General features: G+C 46.9%; 1 protein-coding gene across 4 annotated transcripts in view; it reads right to left on the bottom strand.

The window, feature by feature from the left end:
* ITGB5 (integrin subunit beta 5) overlaps positions 1-22,059 on the bottom strand; it is a 140,965-nt gene that overhangs the window by 109,242 nt on the left and 9,664 nt on the right. For 3 of the 4 annotated variants that reach the window (XM_073231521.1, XM_073231522.1, XM_037012982.2), the window contains exons 2-3: positions 13,264-13,349; positions 4,875-5,079 (exon numbers count right to left, since the gene is read on the bottom strand). In XM_073231521.1, the coding sequence (XP_073087622.1) occupies positions 4,875-5,079; positions 13,264-13,349 (291 nt within the window). Of the gene's footprint in view, positions 1-4,874; positions 5,080-13,263; positions 13,350-18,901; positions 18,921-22,059 lie in introns of those variants that run through there. The other variant, XM_073231523.1, reaches the window with a different exon arrangement.

The raw sequence follows: 22,059 nt of genomic DNA, 5'->3' as shown, positions 1-22,059 counted from the left end.
GAAGGCCTGAAGTCCAAGATCAGGGTCCCAGAGTGGTCAAGTTCTGGAGAAAGCCCTCTTCTGGGTTGCAGATTGCTAACTTCTTGCTGCGTCCTCACCAGGCAGAAGGGGCGAGAGAGCCTTCTGGGGTCTCTTTTTAATTACAGCACTAATCTCATTCAGGAGGGCTCCCCTCCCTCATAACCCAATCATCTCTCAGAGGCCCCATTTCCTCAAACCATCACACCGTGGGTCAGGAGTCCAATTTATGAATTCGGGGGGATATAAACATTCAGTCTACAGCAAACCTCTCATCCACTCATCACCAAGTCTTCCTTCATCTTTTTTAATAAAGTGGGTACACTACACATCTGGCAGACAGAAGCGACACCTGAGTCAGTAACTGGTACCTCCAAACAGAACCTGGAAGGAGAGGGGAGAAAAGCAGCACAGAAAGGCAGTGGTAGGAAAACCACTGAAAAGCAACCCCTGGCCTGTACTTCAGTTAACAGTGTTGTACCAGTGTCAGTTTCCTGGTTTTAATAATGTACTATGGTTATGTAACATGTTATCATTGGGGAAAGCTGAGAACATGAACTCTGTTATTTTTGCAACTTCTTGGGAGTCTAAAATTATTTCAAAAACAAAACTTTAAAATTAAAAAAAACACTACCAATCAAGGGTCATTTTTTGAGAGATTAAGGGATTGAGGCAAATAATGACTTAAGTAACCCTTTCTAATTGCGCAGTATTTCAAAACCTCTAGCTTTTTACCATTTCAACAAGCTTTATTCTATAGTTTATGTACTTTCTTCAGGATTTTATGTCCTCTGTTAAGGATTTTTTAAGATCGTTATCCTGACATAGTTTCCAGGATTAGAAACAAAATGAAGAACATGATCCTGTGTTTATACAAAATCCTTCTTAACGTCTGGCAGTTCCTCAGGCAGTTAAACATAGAACTACCATATGACCCAGCAATTCTTCTCCTTGCTATATACTCAAGATTATTGAAAACACATGTCCACACAAAAACTTGTACGTGTATGTTCACAGCAGCATTAGTCATAACTGCCCCAAAGTGGAAACATCCCAAATATCCAACTAAAATGTGGTATATCTATACATTCACAATGGAATAGTATTTGTCCATAAAAAGGAATGGAGTCCTGACACACCGGTTACAATACAGGTGAATCCTGAAAATATTTTGCTAAGTGAAAGAAGCCAGATATAAAAGGCCACATAGTGTATGCTTTATAGGAAATATAAAGAATAAGCAAAATCAGAGAGATAGAAATAGATTAGTGATTGCCAGGGGCTGACTGTGTTAGGTGGGAAAAGATAAGGATGACTGTTAATGGGTACAGGGCTTCTTTTTGAGTGACAAAAATGTTCCACAATTAGATAGTGGTGATGGTTGCACAACCTTGCAAATGTACTAAAACCACTTAATTGTACACTTTAAAATAGTGACTGTTCTGGTATGTGAATGGTTATCTCCATTAAAAAAAGAGTTCTGCTTAGAAGCAAGTTTTTCTTTTTCTCTTTCTTTTTCCCAGGCTTACCCTGAAACAATAACTTTGGCTTCATAAAGCATCTCTCATATTATGCTGAGGCTTGTCCTTCATTAGTCTGATATTAGGGTGGTAAAGTGTTACATTTCACTCAGCAAATACCTATTATGAAGTATGGGAAGGCAGGGCCAGGGAGGAGACACAAAAACATTTCTAAAAACATGTAATGGAAAAACCAATCACTACATACCTGAAAGTCTTCCCCAGAGTCCGTGGGGGATGACCTTGAGGTAAGTATGCACTTGGTAAACCAAACGTTGCTAACTGCAACACACCACTCTCTCCTTCCCCCAGATAAATAAATATCAGGGGTTTACCTGTACTTTCCTTTAAAAACACTAAAATTTTCAAAATTTTAAGAGGTATCTTTGGCTTCAAGTGTTTGTATATTTGAAAAACACATTCACAAGATTCTAGATCTTTAGGAATTCGTATTTTCATCAGCTCTCCTCTAAGGCTTCCCTCTCCAGACTAAAACACCCTCACAGTTTGAGTGTGTCTTCCCGGAGCAGCCAGCCTCTCCACCACTCTGACCTCCCAGCGATGAGCTCTCCATCACTACACCTTTCACAGGACCTAAGATCACACACAGCACCCCATATCATGTTTTCCATTTTATTTTCAATACTGGAAACTGTATCATGATGCTTAGTGGAAGATGTGAATATACCAAAGAAGACTGATCTTTTTTGAGTGTACACTGAGCTTTATGCATAAATCAGTACTGTGCCTAAATTTAATGCCAAAAAAACTTTACCCAAGGAGGCTGGCTTCACTCAAGTCACTTCTTTAATTCCTCTTCAGGGGCTGTTTTAAAAACCAGTTGATAAATCAAACCAAACATTCTCTGCCTCAGAGTCACATCTTAATTCTGACTTTAAAATGTGGAATTAAAACTGTGACATCTCTGGCTTTGGGTGGCCTCCAACTCTTTCCTAACTTAACCTACCGTAAAGAGAAAGGATTTGTCACCATGTAGGGTATTTCTTGGAGAGACACCATAGGCTCTGAGCGCAACTCTAAATGAGGAATTCCAAAAATGTAAGTGAAAACTCTCCCTCAATCATCACCCTCAAACTATAAACTCTTCTGGATATGTGAACTTTGGTCCTTGTCTTCCACGAATATTGAATGAAAAAAGTACACAATTACAAATACATTACGATAGTACTATATGAAAATTATGAACATGTGTATAAAGACGGAATCTAGTAAAAATGAATAAGATTGTGTTATCGTGGATGATTTTTTAACAACTTCCTTTAAGTTCCTGTTATGCTGTTGCTACATAAAAACAAAAATACATCACTCATGTTAGCTGATAATCATTCCTACCTTACACAGCATTCCAATACCATAATCATGTACTACAATTCCTATGCCACCCTTTCGGTCAGAGCCTGGCCCTGAGCCTGTGCCCGCCTGAGGAGGTGAGTTATTCTCCCCCAGAGAACATCACCAGGCATCTGCCACATGAAGACTCAGCTGACCCTCCTCTCCCCACGCACACAGCTCAGTCTGTGCTCTCTACCTTGTCTCTCACAACGTGGGACCTCACCAATCAAAAAGACTAGGTGTCACCTACAGTGAGATGACTTACTAAATAACAGCTTCAACGAATCCCAGCCCTAATCCCTGGGCAGCCCAGTAATTTGTGCCTCCCTGTCCAGCAGGGCCACTTACATCCTTCTTCTGTTTTGTTTTTCCAAGACAATTCAGAAGGCAAAATAAAACATTTCTTAAATATGTGACAACTGAGAGCTCTAACGAAAAGGAGCATTGCTGAGTGCTTCTGACGGGCCACACTCCCCTAGACCCATTTCTGGGACAGAGAGTGTCTCTTCGGACCTAGATCTGACTGACTCTGGAAACTGCATCTCTGGCCATCACCTTTGAAAATAATGCTCATTTTAACTTTTTAAAGAAAATTTATACAGAAAGTCTCATTTAAGCCTCTGAGCACAGCTGTGAGGAATACAGGTGACAGAGACCCTAAGGAACTTGCCCAGGGCCTCCAAGCCAGGGACAGGCCCAGCGCTGGAACCAGGACGGCCAACCAGATCCAGGATCTTTCCACTGCTCCAAGCTGCCCTCAAGTCTAAATACACCACCTAGAAAGAGTTACTGCCAATGTGTCCTAGACAATGGGAGAGAAGAAAAGGCTAAGAAGCATCAGAATTGGGGAAAGCTGCCTTCTCTCAACAATGCAATACTTTCTAACTTAGCCACATGCACAGCCAACCTCTGACATTGCAAGGAGTCTAATATATAGAATGTTAGATAGTAAAAGTGGTGAACTAAGAAAAGCCATGAGTTTTGCAGTCACTAAGACCTGGGATTGAATCGGATTTGTCACTTCTAACTGGCAGACCTTGAGCAGGTCACTCTCCGTGTATAAAATGATCTTAGCTACCTTAGAGTAGATCTGGTATAGCACACAGTAGGTATGCAGATTCTGTTTCCTTATATCACAATCAACTCCAGGGTTTGCAGGGGCTCTTGGGTCATAAAACAAAAATATCTCTACTTAAAAGTTTGTCCCTTCAGAATGCCATTAACTTGAATGGAATTTGCTGACAGGAAAAAATAATTTTTTTTAGCAATTTTTTTTAGCACTTTCCCTGAGAAACTTGCATTAACTAGGAAATAAACCTACCAGCATCTTCTCATAAAAAACAATAACCTATTCACAATAGCCAAAAGGTATTTCACACCTTTTTTATGAACGTTATTCACAAAAAGGCAAGTGTCCATCCATGGATGAATGGATAAACAAAACGTGGTGTGTACACACAGTGGAGTATTATTCAGCCTTACAGAGGAAAAATGCTGACCTGCTACAACAGGGATGAACCTTGAGGACATTATGCTAAGTGAGACAAAGAGCCACAAAAAGACAAATAGTGCATGAGTCCACTTATAGAAGGTATCTAGGGTAGCCCAACTCATAGAGACGGAAAGTAGAAGGGTGGCTGCCAAGGGCTGGGGGAGGAGGGGGACTGACAGTCCATGTTTAATGGGGATAGAGTTTCAGTTTGGGATAATGGAAGAGTTCTGGAAATGGATGGTGGTGATGGTTACACAGCACCGTGAATGCACTTAATGCCACTGAACTCTATACTTAAAAATGGTTACAATAGTACATTTTATGTTACATGTATTTTACCACAATTAAAAATATAGGGAAGATATTCCGTCCATTGCCCTTTGCTGCCTGAGGTTCTGGGCCACACCTTGCCATCTCCTCTCCCAGCTTCGCCCTAAGCCTGTACCAGCCCCTGTCCCATCAGTACCACATCCCATCCCAAGGGCACTCACCGGGCCGCAGGTTCACGGCGATCTCCTGTGGAGTCATCTGAATGACATCAGAGCCCGCAGGACCGGAGCCCTTGCTGCTGAGAGGCAGGCTCCTCAGGACCCGGGTGCTGCTGGCCGGGCTCTCAAACTCGCCTCCACAGCCATTTCTGACTAGGTTTGCCTCCAAGTCACACCGGGAGGTGACCGACCGTGGGCTGCCAAAGTCCTAGGCACAGAGACAGAGGGAGAGAGCAGGGGGCAGTCAGGACGTCTCTCCAGGACACATTAGCTTGTAGACTCATCACCATCTGCTTGACCTGTAAGCCTGTACATCCCATTTTCACTGTCTGAAACGGAGAAAATAATAATCCATATTCCAACTGCCTCGCCAAGTATTAAGAGGATTAACTGATATGCTGGATCTGAAAGCATTTTGTAAACTATAAACACATAACAAAAATGTTTGGTTTCATTGTTATTCTAATGGTCAAAAGGCTTCTCAAAAAATCTGCCTGTCTATATGATCAACAGAAGAAAGCAACTGAAAGGTGCATAACTAAAATGTTTTGAAAAATACTATGTAAGTGGCCAAGTAGTTGTCGCTCAGACAATCAGGAGTGAATTTCTGAGCTGTGCACTCATCTACTGTGCAGGCGGTGGACACTGCCCGACCACTCTGCAGAGCACCACGGCCATATACATTGCGCCCTGTGACCCAGTGGTCCACTCCGAGGAATTTATCTCAAGAAAATCATCAAAGGAAAGGAGAAACTGTTGGCAGATATATACTGCAGTGTTATTTAGAAAAGCATAATCTTAGAAACTTGTAAACCTAAATTCCTAAATCATGTGAGAAATACGGTAAATAACACTTCCACTGATAATAGTCATTACAAATAGTTATGAAAACTAAGAAATTTCAAAATATTTACTCTAAGAAAAAAAACAGGAAATAGAATTGTATCTGCATTAGGATTTAAAAGATAATAATTTTAATGAAAATAGGTGAGGTGTTAGGGCAGAAGAACCAAAAAGGTATTTTTCTTTTAATCTTTATTGTTGTTTGAACAATAAAGCAACATTGAAAAGAAAAATCTTAAATTGGATTTAGAAGGCTGAGCATCAGGATTGCCCCAACCTAGTTTGGGCCATTAACTTTAAAATGAAATAGTGTACTTTATTATGAAATATGGTTCCTGTAAGTATTGATCATTTTCCAGTAAAGGAATTTTTAGTGGCAGTGCAAACCCATGATTCTCTCTGAACACCCTTTCATTGATGGATGGTAGAAAATAACATCACCTCCGCCAGCTGGGAGGCTAGTGCTGGACAGGATACCCCCTTATGGCTGGAGGAATCAGGATGCTGACCCCTCCTCTCCCCTCTGTAACACTTTGCCAAAAAGCCTCAGATGAGCCAAGTGTCCTCTGACCACTGGCTTAGAAGCCAGACTACGGGCAGAGGCATGGACACTCAGAGGGACTCCCCCTTCGTTGTGGTCTATGACACCCTAAAACTAGTCAGTGCCCATTAGAGCCTTTGCAAGATACAAGACCAAGAAGTCAAAAAGTCTTTGCAGTTATTTTTAAATAAGTAAAACCAGATGTGTTGTTCTGGGCCTCTGTGATTCTTATTTTTTGGGTTTTTTTAAATAACTGAATGTTTTCTTGTTTTGTCTACTGAATCTGGAGATCTTGCCTGGCTACAACCTTAGGGACAGCACCGTAAGTGGCTCCATGGACTATTGTGAAACAGGGGAGAAAAATGATTATTCTAGCTTAAAATGTTTAACCTTGAAATAAGACAAGATTTCAAAGCTAGGGCTTCCAAACTGGGTTCCAAATGGTCAAGCATGGCTCTGATGTAGCAATTCTAATGAAGCAGTTAGAAAAGCACAGGAAGGGGGAACGGAGACTTAACTTCCTGAGGGCTCTGACAGTCTGGTCTCTGTCTGAAGCTAAGGTTGAAACAGCTCTCAGAACTGAATGGGCTCAGGGGCTCTCCTGCTCAGAGCTTACTTGGCTAGAATTCCTGAACGTCTTGCTGGCACACCAGCCTTGCTGCCACCTCCTTCAACTCTGATGAACTGGTTGTGCTTGGCCCAGTTCTGATTGTTAACGTACATGTGTCTTGACCAGTCTAGTTTAAAGCCCTGCCACCAGGTTAGCAACAAAAGCACCTCAGTCTCGGCAGGGCAACAGGAACTCTGACACCCTCCCCTTGGACCGCAGCAGCTTCTGCTCTGGAATAGACTAGGTCACAGAGCTAGCCTGCTTCCCTCTAAGCAGGAGGGAGCTGCATGATTCCTCATCCAGTCTTGGCAATTTGCTTCAGGTTGGTCATTAGATCATCCTACTACCTGGACACCCGCACAAGCACTGAACTTCCCCCAAGCTTCCTGGTCATCCTGCTCAAAGGGGCTTTTGATAGACACTACCAGTCCTTGACGGAGAACTTGCACGGGAACACCTGCTGGTCATGGAAGATGCACTTGCTGGGATCATCAGGAGACTTAAAGTCCAGGTCATACTTCCCAGACCTGAAGAACTCAAGTGGCACCACACCCATGTCAATTACAACCTTACTCGTATAGCTGCCTTTCCCAACTATACTCTTTAGGAGCCCTGAGGCTTCTTGCATCTCTGGGATGTCAGGAGCAAAGCCCTCTTTATTCCCCTCATTGGTAGTAGCTTATTTCTTCTTAATTATATTCTTTGAAGTTGTGGCAAACCTCCAATCCAATGAGCACGGCTTCCCTGAGGTTTGCTGCACCAGCAGGACCATCAACTGAGGCACAGTCACCCGGCTGCCAGCAGGAGAACAACCACTGGCCACATCCAAACTGCACCTTGTAGGATGACTTCTGAAGGGCAAACCTCAGCACTGTGACCGCAGAGGAAGCCACCCTGTGTGGCACCATTCCCCAGTGCAGATTGAGTGTCAGGGCCATCCATCTCTCTCACCAATTTGTCAGCCTTTGCCTATTTCACAAAGTTCAGTTTCTTGCTACTTGGGGCAGCCCAGTGGTTTGCTCAATGTGCTCAACAGCCCTTGAGACACCTTCATAGGTAATCCTGTCATTGTCTCGGAGCTCCAAGGTCTCAAAGACACCACTGAGGCCCCTCGGGGTATGGCACCTCTGTAGAACCCTTTGAGAGTAAAGCATCCACCTCAGCAACGGGATTCCCACAAGAGCTGAAGGCCCCTCTGGCATGGAGTCCAGAAACAGTCACGACTGATCTCTAGCCAAAGGTTCTTATGACCCAAGAGAGGACAAAGCACTACAGACCCAACATGGGCATGTTAGCCCCACAAACCCAATTGCCTCTCCTCTATTCCTCCAAGCAACTTTATACGTGTTTTAACTCTCAACAAGGACAGATGCACACTTAAAAGAGGAGAAAACAAAACCACAGAAACCAAGGGCATATATTGTGATGGTTTTGACCTTCCAGGCATGCAAACATTACAAATGAAATGTCTCTATACCTACATTTCCAAGCTCCAGATTCAATGAATACAGGTGCCATAAATTATAAATCCTTAAAGAAAAGAAAGACTCATGATTAAGGAACCCCTCCTCACATGAATGACATTCTGATATCTGTTGAGTTAGGAGCCTTCACACCCCTGAGACCTGACAACCAGACCCGCTTCCCGATGTTAGAGTACAGCAAGTTCCAAGTTCAGGAAAGGGCCTTGGACGCATTACCTGGTGCCAGGTCTCACTTCTACGGGTGAGGAATCAGAGGCCCACATGCCTAAAATCATCCCTAAATTCACCCAAGAAGTTTTAAGTTCAGCTGGCACCAGCTTCCTGGACCCAAGTTCAATGCTCTTTGCATCACCTGCCTCCCATCTCAGCCAAGGCTACTGTTGAATTCTGCAGCAGGAAACGAACTCTGGACCCACAGATTCCATCTCTCTGCATTTAGCATTTCCTTGCTGCCCCAAAAGCAGAGATCTTCCTACCACTTATCAAATTTGGAGGAGAAATATCCTCTTGATGCAGAAAAACAGGGATGGAAGGAGAGGGGTACTTCATTTCAACACAGAAAAATGGAAACTAGGATGGGCTTCTAATGGGGCACAGCCCAACAGGTGCCCCTGGTGCTCCATGCTGGAAGAGGCTTCATAAAGGAAGCATCTGTCCATGGTCTCCAGAAATGCTGTCTTCAGCTCACAGAAGGACTCATAAAAGGTAACTGCGTTATAGGCAAATTACCAAAAGAAATAATAGAATGGGAACGGAACTTTAAACATCTCTTGTGGCTTTGAGTCACTATGTAGTAAATAATATAAAAAAAGAAAAGGGAAGTGCTCCCAATTTAGATGGCCTTTACTTTGTTACAACACTGGCATTGCCGGTGCCTCTCTGTGCCCTCTGTCACCTACATGTGGAGGCTGTAAAGAGGCTACTGTTCGTGGTAACACTATACCACCTACCGCTGTCCATGCTGCTCCCCTGGAGAGAGGCCGGTGCTCAGCTGGCCTCATGGCCGCTGCACTCAGGTGCATCTGTGTGTGCCACACCGGTCCTCACACGGCCTGCAAACCCCCGGCCTACTCCTGCTAAAGGTTAGAACTCTTAAAAAGATGGTGGTGCTTGTTTTGGGGGAAGGAAGGTTTTTGTTTGTGAAACAACAGGGTGGACGAGTTGAGGAACTGCAGGCCTGGGAGGGGAGCAACCCAAGCAGGAAAGGGCCCCATCCCTGGCATGAAGAGGGAGGAAACAAACAGGTAAACAGGCTGAGGGCCTGAGGGGCGAGAGGGCACAGGCCGGGGACCTGCCGCCCCTGCGGCTGGCCTGTCCCCTGGGGTACAGCAGGGCTGGGCCCTCCTGGATTCGGTGGGGAAGAGGAGGGAAGGCAAGCGATGCAGACGGAAATCTGTGCACCCATTGCACACACTACCCCCGGCCTGGGGGCTGCAGAAATCCCTGTCAGCTGTCAGTTGGCTCATTCAGTCCATTAAACAAGTATTTAAGTAGCATCTACAACAGGCCAAGATATTTCTTTCATGACCACAAAGAGATGTTCTTGCAAAGAATCTACATTTTAATGTGAGCTGGAGTAAATGCTCATTTTTTTTTCATTTCCTCCCAGCCCAAAGGAAAATATAGGTAACGTCTCTGCTACTTTCCCTGCCACCATGATTTCCCCAAAGGTCGACTTGACCCATCTTGCTTCCTAACTTCTAATCCATTTCCTTCCTCAGTTCCTGTCTCTAGTCCTGTGGGTCCTTCCTTCCTTCTTCTGCACATCCATCTCCGAGGCAAAGACCCTTCGCCCCAGCCCAGACTTCCCCAGTCTTCTGCCAGACCTGACCCTACATCCCCCCATCCAAACGCCACCAGCCTCCCTGTTCTTCTCTCTGCGCAGTTCTGCTTCCACAGGGGCGGCCTTGCCTACCTGGCCCTTCCCCTTCTAGCTGGTGAGCAGCCTGTCCTGACCACCCCACATCACATCAAGGTGTCACCCCCCACCCCCGACAGCCTCCCCACTTACCCCAGCGCTGAGTGCTGTCTCCTTGCCTGCCTTTGTCTCCTCTCCTGCCCCCACCAGCCCTGTCTTCTATCCGCACAGCGAGCACCACCCCTCAGCCCTGTCCACTTCTCCTGGACTGCTGTCCTCCCACAGGCCATCCTGGTCTGCCTGCCCGCCAAGGGCACAGGCTGCTAGACCACAAACCCATTCCCCTCCTTCTTCCCAGGCACAGAGCTCCCCATTCTCACCCCACTTAGGCATGTGGTATGACTGGGTTTCAGTCAAGAAAATGTGAATGGAAATAACATGTGGGCTGCCCCTGGGCCTTGCTATGCAAGCATATACACATGTTCTGCCCTGTGTATTCCTCTTTACAGCTTGCTGGGCTATGAAACTTTCAATCTTAGAGCACAGGCAGATTTCCACTTTAAAAAAAATGATGAACAAACGAGATAATAAACTGTGGGAGTTTGTGTGTTTTATGTCATGTAGTACAAATACTGTAAGTGTTCAAGCTGGCCAAAAACCAGGGGCCAAGGCTGGCTACAGCAGCCCAGGACGTCACAAAGGACAAGAGACAGGAGCTGAAGTGTGCCATGTAAATGGGGTGGGAAGGGCAGGCAGCAGCCCACATGACCTGCTCCCTGAGGGGGGGTGAGTCTAGCTGGCAACTTTGGTCTTAAAGCCAGAGCGTAAGTCTGAAGCAGCAAACTACATTAGAAAATAAAGACAAGAAAACCTGATTAGTAAGGCCACACAGCAGAACTGAGTAGAGAGAAAGCATGAAGTGGTGTGCAGGAGGTGGCGAGGACACCAGCAGACACAAACTGGATGCCTGTGGGAGAATACAGTAATGAGAAGCTGCACTGGGAGGGGGAGGCAGAATTAGGTTACAAGGAGGGTTAAATGCAGAGTAAGAAGTCCCGTCCCCACCTCGAGTAAAATAAGGAAGCACTGGGAGATCCAGCGCAGGGGAGTCCCGAGCACATGGACCTGGCTCTCCCCAGCTGTCCACTCAGCAGCGGCCCTCAGTGTCCACACACATCACACGCTCTTGGCAGATACCCTACTTCTTTGAGGATGCCCCAGGACGTGTGGTTAAGCACTCAGCCACATTAATTCTGTTTTGCAAAAGAGCAGAGGTTGATCAACAACCATTTCTGGACTCTCTGAACTCAGGTCCCTGAAAAATGCAGTCTCTGGGCAAAGTTCACCCCTGAAGAGGATGGGAAACTGCATTCCAGTGCAGGCATCACAGGAAGTTCTTCAGGCAAGATGAAGGTTCCATGTCAGCAGACAGGGAGCCCATGGGATAGACACAGGACCCACGTGTGGGCGGGGACAATGATACTGCTCCTCAGGACAGTATCACTCACTGTCAAAATCAAGATGTCAGACCTGTGGAAGACCTAGTGCAAAAGGAAGAATCCTGTACAACTGACTCTGGCTTCCAGATCCCACTGTCTACCTTTCACTAGAAAACTGGGCTGTAAGCCCTGACAGCCACACAGGAGGCTAGGTTACAGCGGGCCCACCCACAAGGCCTCTCATGCACGGGTCTCACTGTACACTACCAGTAGTGCTGGAGGGTGGGAATCCTCATCTTCATTTTACATATCAAGAAACTAAGAGTAAATCATGGCAAAATCCAGATTCATCCTGTGGTTTTCTAGCTCCATGTCTTTTAGGCCAGCCTGTTTTATCAAATCCAAATTCTTGACAGATTCTTGGCTGGATTTGGGGATGTCAAAATGAATGAGACAGCGTTGAGGCTCTCAAGGAGATGAGGATTTAGTTGGCTAAAGGCGTGAAAACCAACTGACACAATGGGAGGTGATAGGCACTGCCAAAGGAGGCCAGGGGGCAATGGCAGTGATGGCCTGCACGTGCACACACACCATCAATGGTGGTTCAGTGACACCTTTCAGCCCACACTGATGGAGCAACTTGTGTGCCAGGTACCATTCTGGGTCCTGGGGACACAGCAATGAAGAAAACAGATAAAACCCCTGCCCTCGGGTTCCGGTGGAAGCAGTTTACATTCTCCTGTCAAATGGATGGAAGGACGGAGGATGGATGGATGGACGGACGGATGTGTCCGGGGGAGAGTCTTCGTGAAAGTCTTCATAGAGTAGATGAGTCTCAAACTGATTCTTGTAAACTGGAAGACAAGATGTGAGCCAGGGGAAGAAGGGGGAAGTGGGGAAGGCCCCCAGAAGGGGAGCCCGGGGGAGCCCGTGAGGGCAGTCGTCAGGCAGGGCTCTCTCGGGATCTCCAGGTGGCTCCTCGGGCTAACACACTGCAGGCACCATGGTTCTAGCGACACCTCAGAAACATGACCCACAAACTTCCTTCAAAAAGTTTAGAAATTGATCGTTTCCTGATTAAACTGAGCTCTGACATTTGTACTGCTTTACAACAATATGCCTAACGTCACACCAAACTTACATCCCTTCCTGTAAGGCTTGAAGACACAGCAGCCATTATTTTTAAGTCAAATCATTCCATAAAGACCCACTCACAATAGTCATCCTTAAATAAGCTGCACTGAGATGACCGGCCAACACGCCACGTACCTGGGCATACTCTGAATCGCTATGCAACAAATTCACCCCACAAGTTCCCGGCATTCATCAAATAGCAGAAAACTATACCAGGGTCCTAACCAGTTCCCCCACAAAAGGGAAGAAAGCCTTAATTCCCTAAAACAGGATGAAAACATTCAACATTATTAGAGACCCAACTTATCACGCAATAAAAATACACCTTTCGCTTTGTCACTGCCTAGGAAAAAAAGAGGAAGAGGCGGCTTGCAGAATCTGCGCAGTCAGCCTGAGTGTGGCGGTGCAGCCCAGCCCAGCCTGTCCAGTCCTGGCTGGCCCCATGCTCTTCCCCCGCCTCCCTCCCCTCTCCCACCCTCATACCTCTTTGGCGCACCAGGCACATTTGGGATGGATTAGCAGGCATTCTTCACAGGAGGTGGCACTTCCACTAGTGCAGATGTTGAGACCTTCAAACAAAGGTAAAGATGCATCAATCAGTTCCTGGCCATAAACCTTACTGATGAGGCCTTTGAATGAGGCCTGGGGTGGAGGAGGAGTCCAAGAGCCTCAGGGGGCTGACGCAGGTTAAGACTCCCTGGCTGAGGCTAAACACTGACGGTTTTTGAAGCACCCACCAAGCTCGCCCGCCTGTGCCAGCAACTCCCTTTTCTTCTGCAGGCCTGCTTGCATTTCCACTCCCTTCCCCCATAACAGCAGGCCTCCCTCACCGAGGGAGAACAAGGCGCCTTTATACTTAGTCCAGCCAGAATGACAAAAAAATAGTCCAAGGAGGAAAGAATAAAGAACAGATTAGTCTCCTTCGGGCACAAGGAGAGAAAATCCTAAATCGAGTGCCATCACACCAAATCCAGTGTACCGAAAGAAGGCAACAAGGCCCTTGAAGAAGAATGTACCCCAGGGACACAAGGTTGGGCTAAGATCAAGGAAATCCATGAATTCAATAGATCTACTTGTAGGTCAAATAAGAAAAACTAAATCACCACCTTGGTAGGTAATGAGAAGGCATCTGATCAAATTCAAACACATCCTTGAAATAAAGTCCAAAACTAAGATCAGAAGGAAACTTCTTTACTGTTATAAAGTTACTTATTTCAAAACCAGGCCAGTCCACGCCCCTCCCACTAATCTGGGAGGAGTCGGCTGAGGGCAGGCTCAATTGTGGCTGTAAGGTGAAAACCACCTCCCTACCCCACGCCCACCACCCATCCTGCCCATCCAGCCCTCAACCCTGCCAGCAGCACAGGTATCTCGGGTGAAACTTAGCACCCCTTTCTTTTCCTTCCTCTCTGAAACATAAGGATGGTTTTCTTTAGACCAAGAGCGGAACTTGTTAGTTTTTCTCTACATGAGAATGACTCTACTGCATATCATCTACTTTGATACATAAAAATCACTTCCATAAAATCATGGAATTGTAGAACCTTGGAGTTAGACATGTTGTAACATAAGCTAGTCAAGTCACTTCATTTTATAGATGAAAACATAAGAAAATGAGAGTAAGTGACTCAAAACAAGGAGCCTGGTGTCCAAGAGGTCAGAAGGGGAGTTGGCAGCAAATGCCCATGGGGGGGGGGGTACCTGCCTGGGAGTCCCCCCACGGTCCCAGGCGCAGGGCCGCATGACCAGCGAGCTCAGGGGCCTCTGGAGATCTACAACGGGCCCTCAGTCAGATAGGGGGTTTGCGGTAACGTGTCTTACTTACATCTCTGCTCTAATCCACATAAAGTCACAAAAGCCATTTTCTAGTTAGCAGGCCTCATCACTGAGCTCTCAGAACTTGGGCTGGGGTCTCAGGCTGAGGGCAACAGGGCCCCTCTGTTCTGACCCAGATCAGCTGGGATCTGGCCAACTGCCAGCCTAAATGACCTTGGACATAATACTGAAGAGGCGGAAAGGACGCGCCTGACATCTGGTATGAAAACATATAAAACTGTAAAATATTTGTCATACCTTCCTAATTGTTTCTATTATGAATACATATTCACATGCAAAAGTAGTTGTACTACACTTAGAAAGACTCCTCTAAAATTAGTTGCTACTGGGACAAATTCAAATTTAAAAAACCTGGCACTAAACATGTCCTAATGCCATGCCATGTGGACTATGGGATGCCAGGGATACAGAAATGAATGACCCCAGGAGCTCACAGTTCATCAGGTGCCAGGTAGCAGACAGGCACTCCAGGATCCAGAAGCCTAGGCCGTGTCACAGTGCTGGTTAACCCATCTGGTATCTCTCCTCTCCCCGCCTATTAATATTTCAGAAAGTTTGGATTTGGGTGGATTAGTCACTCAGTACAAATTGCACTTTGAAAGGAAGGAAGCAATGAATAAAAATATAAACAGTTAGAGTTCACAAATGTCAGCGTGTTGTGTCTAGGTCATGGAAATAGGCGCTAGTGGCTCAGATGATGGCCACAAATTTCTTGGTTGCTATTTGCATAGTGACTATCCTCCACTCAACTTCAACTGCCTGCAGCTCTTTAACGTCTCTGAAGCCAAGGGTTTACTGCAAACCATAATGTAAAAATACGCTTTCCTTCCGAAACTCATTGACTCACCCCTCCCTTTCATCAATCACATCCAGGCAGCCACCACGTCCGGCCGATCATTCATTCAAGATGTACGAAATATTTCTCCTAATGCGCCCTTCCTGCCTGCCCACTCCAGGCCCTTCCTACTCAGCCTGGATGCCTGCAGTAGCCTCCTGCTGGTCTCCCTCCACTCGGCCTCTCCCTTCTGCCCACGCGACATGTCCAAGGTCAGACAACATCTACTGAAGTGCACAGCTAGCAGATGGAATTTCCAACTCAGTGGAATAACAGAAGTGAGTACCATGCTGGAGTGGCCCCCCTGGCAGGGGCACAGGGCACACAATACTTCAGGGATAGTGGGAAAGGCAGAATGAGCACAGGGGCTGTACCTGCCCTAGAAAGCACATGGCGATAACAGATCATGATGTTCAGAAAAGTTCATGTCTGTGCTATCACCTTCATGACATAAGTGAGAAGCTGGGACAGAGAACTACAAATTGCATCCTGAATTGCATTTTAGCCTTGTTTTCAAGACAGCAAAAATAAAAACATTTCATTATTCTAATAAAATAAAAAGTGGCAAAACACTGGAATGGCTCTCCACTGAACCACATACCCCACACTTGTTACACGACAGACAAAATATTTCCAGTCCAGAATCTAGCAACTAGTCATTGGTCTAAAAATGTTACCATGAAATGTAAATATGCCCTAATATATCTTAGACAGTTCCCATCTTAGACTGCCTTTCTTAACATCAGACATGTGTAGAACACCCAGTAATATAGGCTTGGCAGACAGGACTTGTATTTCTAAAGCACCAATTCATGTGATGGATTTTTTTAAAAGTGCATGCTTCCTATATACTGATATGAAGCTTACCCTGAAAGACTGCTAAATTAAAAGTAAAAGCAAGGCATAGAACAGTATTTAGAGCTGCCTTTCAATAAACTTGGGGGAGGGCTATCTGTAACATATATAGAGAAAACACTCTCGGTACATAAGAAACCTAAGAGGGATAATCTGCACAGGGAAGGGGCCAGGGCAACACCCTGGGCTGATCAGCAACAAGAATAGAAGGCAAATTTCTTACTGTGCACTTAAGGTATACTTTTCAAAAGTTATGTGAGTATTATTACCTATTTAAAAATTAGTTTTTAAAAGGCAATTGACTACATCTATGGTCTTCCTCCAAAACCCACTACCTCCAATCTAACCATGAGGAAAAACACCAGATAAATCCCTGTAGAGGGCCAGTCTACAAAATGCCTCCTCACTACTGTCATCAAAAGCAAGGAGAGGCTGAGAAACTAAACAGCCAAGAAGACCCTAAGGGAGACAGGACAACTCAGTGTGATGTAGTATCCTGGATGGGATCCTGGAACAGAGAAAGGACATTAACTAAAAACTAAAGAAATCCGAAAAAGCAGAGACTTTGGTTAACAGTAGTTTATTAATGTGGTTCATTAGTTGTCACAAATGTACCACAGTAGTGTTAGGATGTTACCCAAACCAGGTATGGGGCAAATGGCAACCCTGTGCTATCTTCTCAGTTTTCCTGTAAAACTGTTCTACATTTTCAGAAAGTTGAGGCTCTTCTTAAAGGCCACTGAATCCACAGCGGCAGTGGGGTTGGAGGAGGGCATCACCTGAGTGCCCACCACTGCAGTTGTATCAGGGACCTAACGGTAAATGAGACCTGGGCTAATCACCTCACCAGTTGAGGCAGACCCCCTGCAGTCCCCGTCTCTCCAACAGAATGCGCGCAAGGAGAGAGGGAAGGAGAGACCAACTCTACTCCACCCAACGGATGCAGAGAAGGCTTCACAGGAGGGGGCATCAGGCTGACTATGGGATGAGGAAAGGATATCCTGGCGTGAAGGGTCCACGTATTTTTTTCTATCACATGACCTTGGGAATCATTTACCCCATCAGTCCCCACACTCTCATGCAGAGTTCAAGGGGTGGACTAAATGGCCTCTATCATCGATTCCGGCTCAAAAAATCCTGACACGTAAATGTGTTGTCTTTCCCTCTCTCTCCCCCTGAATGATTCTTCCCAAAAAGATAAATTCACAGTTCCTAACCTTGAAACTAGTTGCAGAAGGCAGCAAAGAGGTGAGGATGGAACAACCCCCCACGCAGCCCAACACCACACACACAACCAAGGTTCATGCTCATCCCTTCGTCCAATAAATGAGTCAGGCACTGTTCTAGGCACAGAGGAAACAGTGAGGAAGAAAACAGACAGAACTTCTGGCCCTCACGGAGCTTATGTCCGGTTCAGGGGAGAGGCCAGGTGGGGGAGGACCAAGCATAAACAGGATAAGCACACTGGATGGTGATGATTGCTAAGGAGAAAAGGGAAGGGAAGGAAAGCGGGGAGCAAGAATGTGGGGCAGGAGGCTTAGCTGAGAATGGCTGGGAGAACGTGGCTGAGCAGGAGACAACTGAGAAAAGGCCACAGGGTGGAGGAAACCAGACAGGCGGGTTTCCAGGAGAGCACTCCAAGCACAGGAACGGACAGCGTGCTAGCAGAGCAGCAAGGGCCTCTGGCGTGGGGGTGGAGGGCACGGGGGGAGCAGTGGGGAGAAAACCAGAGTCAGCCTGGGATGCCGGGAGGGAGAGTTCATGGAGAGCCTGCTAGGGCACTGTCAGGACTTCTGGGAGCCACCGGGAGGTTTTACATGGAGTGACATCATCTGGTTTGGTTTAAACAAGATCACCCAAGAGTGGAAAATAACTACAGGGAACAAGTGCAGAAGACGGTCCCAGCTCTACAAGAGAGAAGCAATCCCCCCTGAAAACTCTGGATGGAGTTAGGGAGTTAGCCCAGGAAGGAGAGGGCAGGCCGCGCGACAGCCCCACTCCAGGCACCGTCCCAGGGTACACATCAAGGCCTGTCTTGGACGATGCAGCTTTTCACCCTGTGACCCAGGAATCAAACCCTGCATTCAAAAAAAGCAAGAAGCAGCCTCACAAACAATTGGGTGCCTATAAATAAAGTGTTCCTTTACATTTACAAAGGCCATTAATTTCATCCCAACTGGAAAGACAGACTATAGCTGTCCACTTTCTGAAGCCCAGGCTACGGAAAATGCCTGGGAAGAGAAAGAGATTCGCCCCCCCCCCCATTAACCTAGCAGCACACTGCCTCGGAAGAAGATGCTATTGTGTCAGTACTGTTACCAGCGCAGGCAGGCACAAAGGGCTTTTTGCCAACTACTTATTTTAATTCTCTGTTGCCTCAGTAGCTAAATAGGCATGGAGAACGAGCAGGAGAGGAATACTAATTAGAGCTAATTAGACCCTGCCCTCTTCTGCTTCATTGCCCTTTATAAAAGACCCCCTAATTCCAGGATGATGGAGCTAAAATGTAAATACCCAGGGTAAACAGCAGTTTACAAACTGAGCCCTCTGCTGGCATTTCACTGTCCTGTTACTTCTATACCCATGCCTGGTTACCTGGAAGAGCTGCAGACTCAAGGCCGAATTCCAACAGCCTGTCAGCGACCACGGAACATGCGGTGGAAGGGGAGAGGGCTGCCAACAGGAGTCCACTGAATAGAACAAAGGGCTCTCTTAGGATTTAGGGCATTCTAATTTGCAGGGCATTCACTCAAACATTTGGGGATTTGTTGGGTTTTTTAAAAAAAATAAACTATGATAGTAAACATAACTCTAGTCCCACAGCAGGATCAGTATCACACTCCTCCCTCCCTCTGGGAGAGCAAAGGCCTCACCCCAGAGAACCCTGCCCCGTTTTATGGGAAGACCGCGTCCTAAGGTCCTGTCCGGAAGCTCTTGACCATGGATCATGGAGAGCAGGAGATAACCCTGGCAGGGGAAAGTGAGGGGGGGAGAGGGGGGCGGGGGATCAGCCTGCCAGGGATTCGTTTGAAATGAGCCCCCTTAAGTTAAAAGCCTGGTCCTTCTGGATTAAGCACAGGGATGAAAGTGTAGTAAAAGCAACAGACGGGCAACTTGGTCGTTGGTCTAGGGCACCCAGGCACGCATGGCCCTGCAGGTCACCTCTTTCTTTCACTGGGTAATGAAGGTTTTTCTTTCAAATCATGTTCCTAGTAGCAAGACAGGAACAAGCTCTGGAAAAAGTACCCATGGTGCTTCAAGAACAGAAAAGAGAAACTGCTTCACATGATGTTTGAACTTGGCTCAGCAACATCGGGAAACCTGGAGAAATCACACAGAAGAGAGTCAGCCCGTGCAACCTGAGGGCACCGAGAGGGAGATGGCCGGAGCCGGGGCAGCCATGGGCTAGCTCTACCACCACTCTGCTGACCCGTGGCGGACTGGCTGTGCTCTGACAGACAGCAGCGGGAATAGAAGGGAAGAGAACCCTGAAGGGAAATAGACCGCCACGGCTCAATGCTTTTTTGCCTCCATAAGCTGCGTCATGTGGGACAAGGGCTCTGGACTGAAGACCTCTGAGGTCAGTGGACACAGAGAGTAGGTAGTCGCTTCACCCTCCTGGCCCAGCCAGAAAATGGAGCTCAAGGGGATCATGAGGATGTATATGAACTTTGAAAAAAATAAATCACAATGCAAATGGGAAATAATACATTAGAAGAATTCTTTGCAACTGGAAACATTGAGTATTTATTAGAATCACAGAACGTCAAGCTGTTGAGGGAATTTAGAAGTCATCTTTAGCAGTTCCCAAAATATGGATTTCACAGAATATTAAGAACAACAGAAACAAACAGAAAAAGAGGACATGTATCCAGGAGTGTTAGATTATTTTGCCAAAAAATGAAAACTACCATCTATTATTGATGCTGGGGTTCTTGTTCGCGGAGTCGAAGAATGAACTTTGCAAACGCTCAAGGTAGGCAAACAGGAGAAAAGGTTTTTATTCAGAGAAAGGAAAGTACAGAACTTCCAGTACACACCAGAAGGACAAGGCTGCTGCTCACAGGTCAGATCTAGGGGTTTTATGCTTGTGGCAAGGGAGAGAAGCTATCTATTGCCTGTAGGTACATTCCAGAATGCCAGCTGTTTTCACTAATTACATCAAAGGTCACTTTTATTTTAAACTCGTATGTCTAGGTGACTATGGTCAGCAAACTGCTCCATATCACTGGGTTTTGGGTGGAATTTCCCAATACACTGTTTCAACCACAAGCTTCCTATTTTCCTTCACATTCCTGAAGCCTCAGCAAGGTTTTGTCGGTTTCCATGGGCCTGCATCCCACTCTAACTGGACAGCAGCTGCCCCCATCACTTCCCTGTCTCATTGTCACTATAAATTGTTGAAAGAAACTAAGTTTTCCCAAAACTAAAACAGACCATTTCAAACTGAAGGACAGCCCTTGTGAAGCTGGGCCCCTCCACAACCACAGGCTCGTGTGTGTGACACAGGCTTCCTCGTCTTGCTCCTTGCATTTCCCCGAGGACCCATGAAAACATCCAAGATGGGCACCGGGTTGCCAGATGGGTATTTGGACACTACTGATTTACTCCAAGCTCTGGAGTGATTATTTTCTCATAAAAGAAACCTTGCCAGGCGGGAGCCAAGATGGCGGCGTGAGTAGAGCAGTGGAAATCTCCTCCCAAAAACACATAGAGCTATGAAAATATAACAAAGAAAAATCTTCCTAAAATAGAGACCACAGGACACAGGACAACATCCAGACCACATCCACACCTGCAAGAACCCAGCGCCTTGTGAAGGGGGTAAGATACAAGCCCCAGCCCGGCGGGACCCGAGCGCCCCTCCCCCCGGCTCCCGGCGGGTGGAGAGAAACCGGAGCAGTTTTTTTTTTTGGCGAGCGCTTTTTGGAAGCCTTAGAGGGACGGGCCCCCGTTGCTGGGGAGGCAGGGTGGCGGGACCGGTGAGGAGGTGTCTGGGAACGGCGCCGGAGGACAAAGAATATCCCGCGTTTCTCCCTGCGAGACCTGGGGGCGGGTGCCTGAGACCGGTGCCTGAGGACGGAGGAGGTCGCGCGTTTTTCCCCTTTTTTTTTTTTTCTCTTTTTGGCAAGCGCTTTTTGGAAGCCTGGAAGGGACGGGGACCCCAGTGCTAGGGAGGCACGGTGGCGGGACTGGTGAGCGGGTGGCTGGGACCGGCGCCTGAGGACAAAGAATATCCCCCGTTTTTCCCTGCGGGACCGGTGGGCGGGTGCCTGAGACCGGCACTTGAGGACAGAGGAAATCGCGCGTTTTTCCCCTTTTTTTTTTCTCTTTTCTGCGAGTGCTTTTTGGAAGCCTAAAAGGGACAGGGACCCCGGAGCTAGGGAGGCAGGGCGGCGGGACTGGTGAGCGGGTGCCTGGGACCGGCACCTGAGGACAAAGAATATCCCGCATTTTTCCCTGTGGGACCGGTGGGTGGGTGCCTGAGACCAGCACCTGAGGACGGAAGAAATCACGCGTTTTTCCCCTTTTTTTTTCTCTCTTTTTGCCAAGTGCTTTTTGGAAGCCTTGAAGGGACAGGGACCCCGGTGCTAGGGAGGCAGGGCAGCGGGACTGGTGAGCGGGTGCGTGGGACCAGTGCCTGAGGACCAAGAATATTGAGCATTCCTTCCCTGCGGGACCGGTGGGTGGGTGCTTTTTGGAAGCCTTGAAAGGACAGGGACCCTGGTGCTAGGGAGACAGGGCAGCAGGAC

The sequence above is a fragment of the Manis javanica genome, chromosome 3, assembly GCF_040802235.1.
Source record: "Manis javanica isolate MJ-LG chromosome 3, MJ_LKY, whole genome shotgun sequence".
NCBI classification, from domain to species: domain Eukaryota; kingdom Metazoa; phylum Chordata; class Mammalia; order Pholidota; family Manidae; genus Manis; species Manis javanica.
This window is presented reverse-complemented; position numbering and strand designations above follow the sequence as displayed.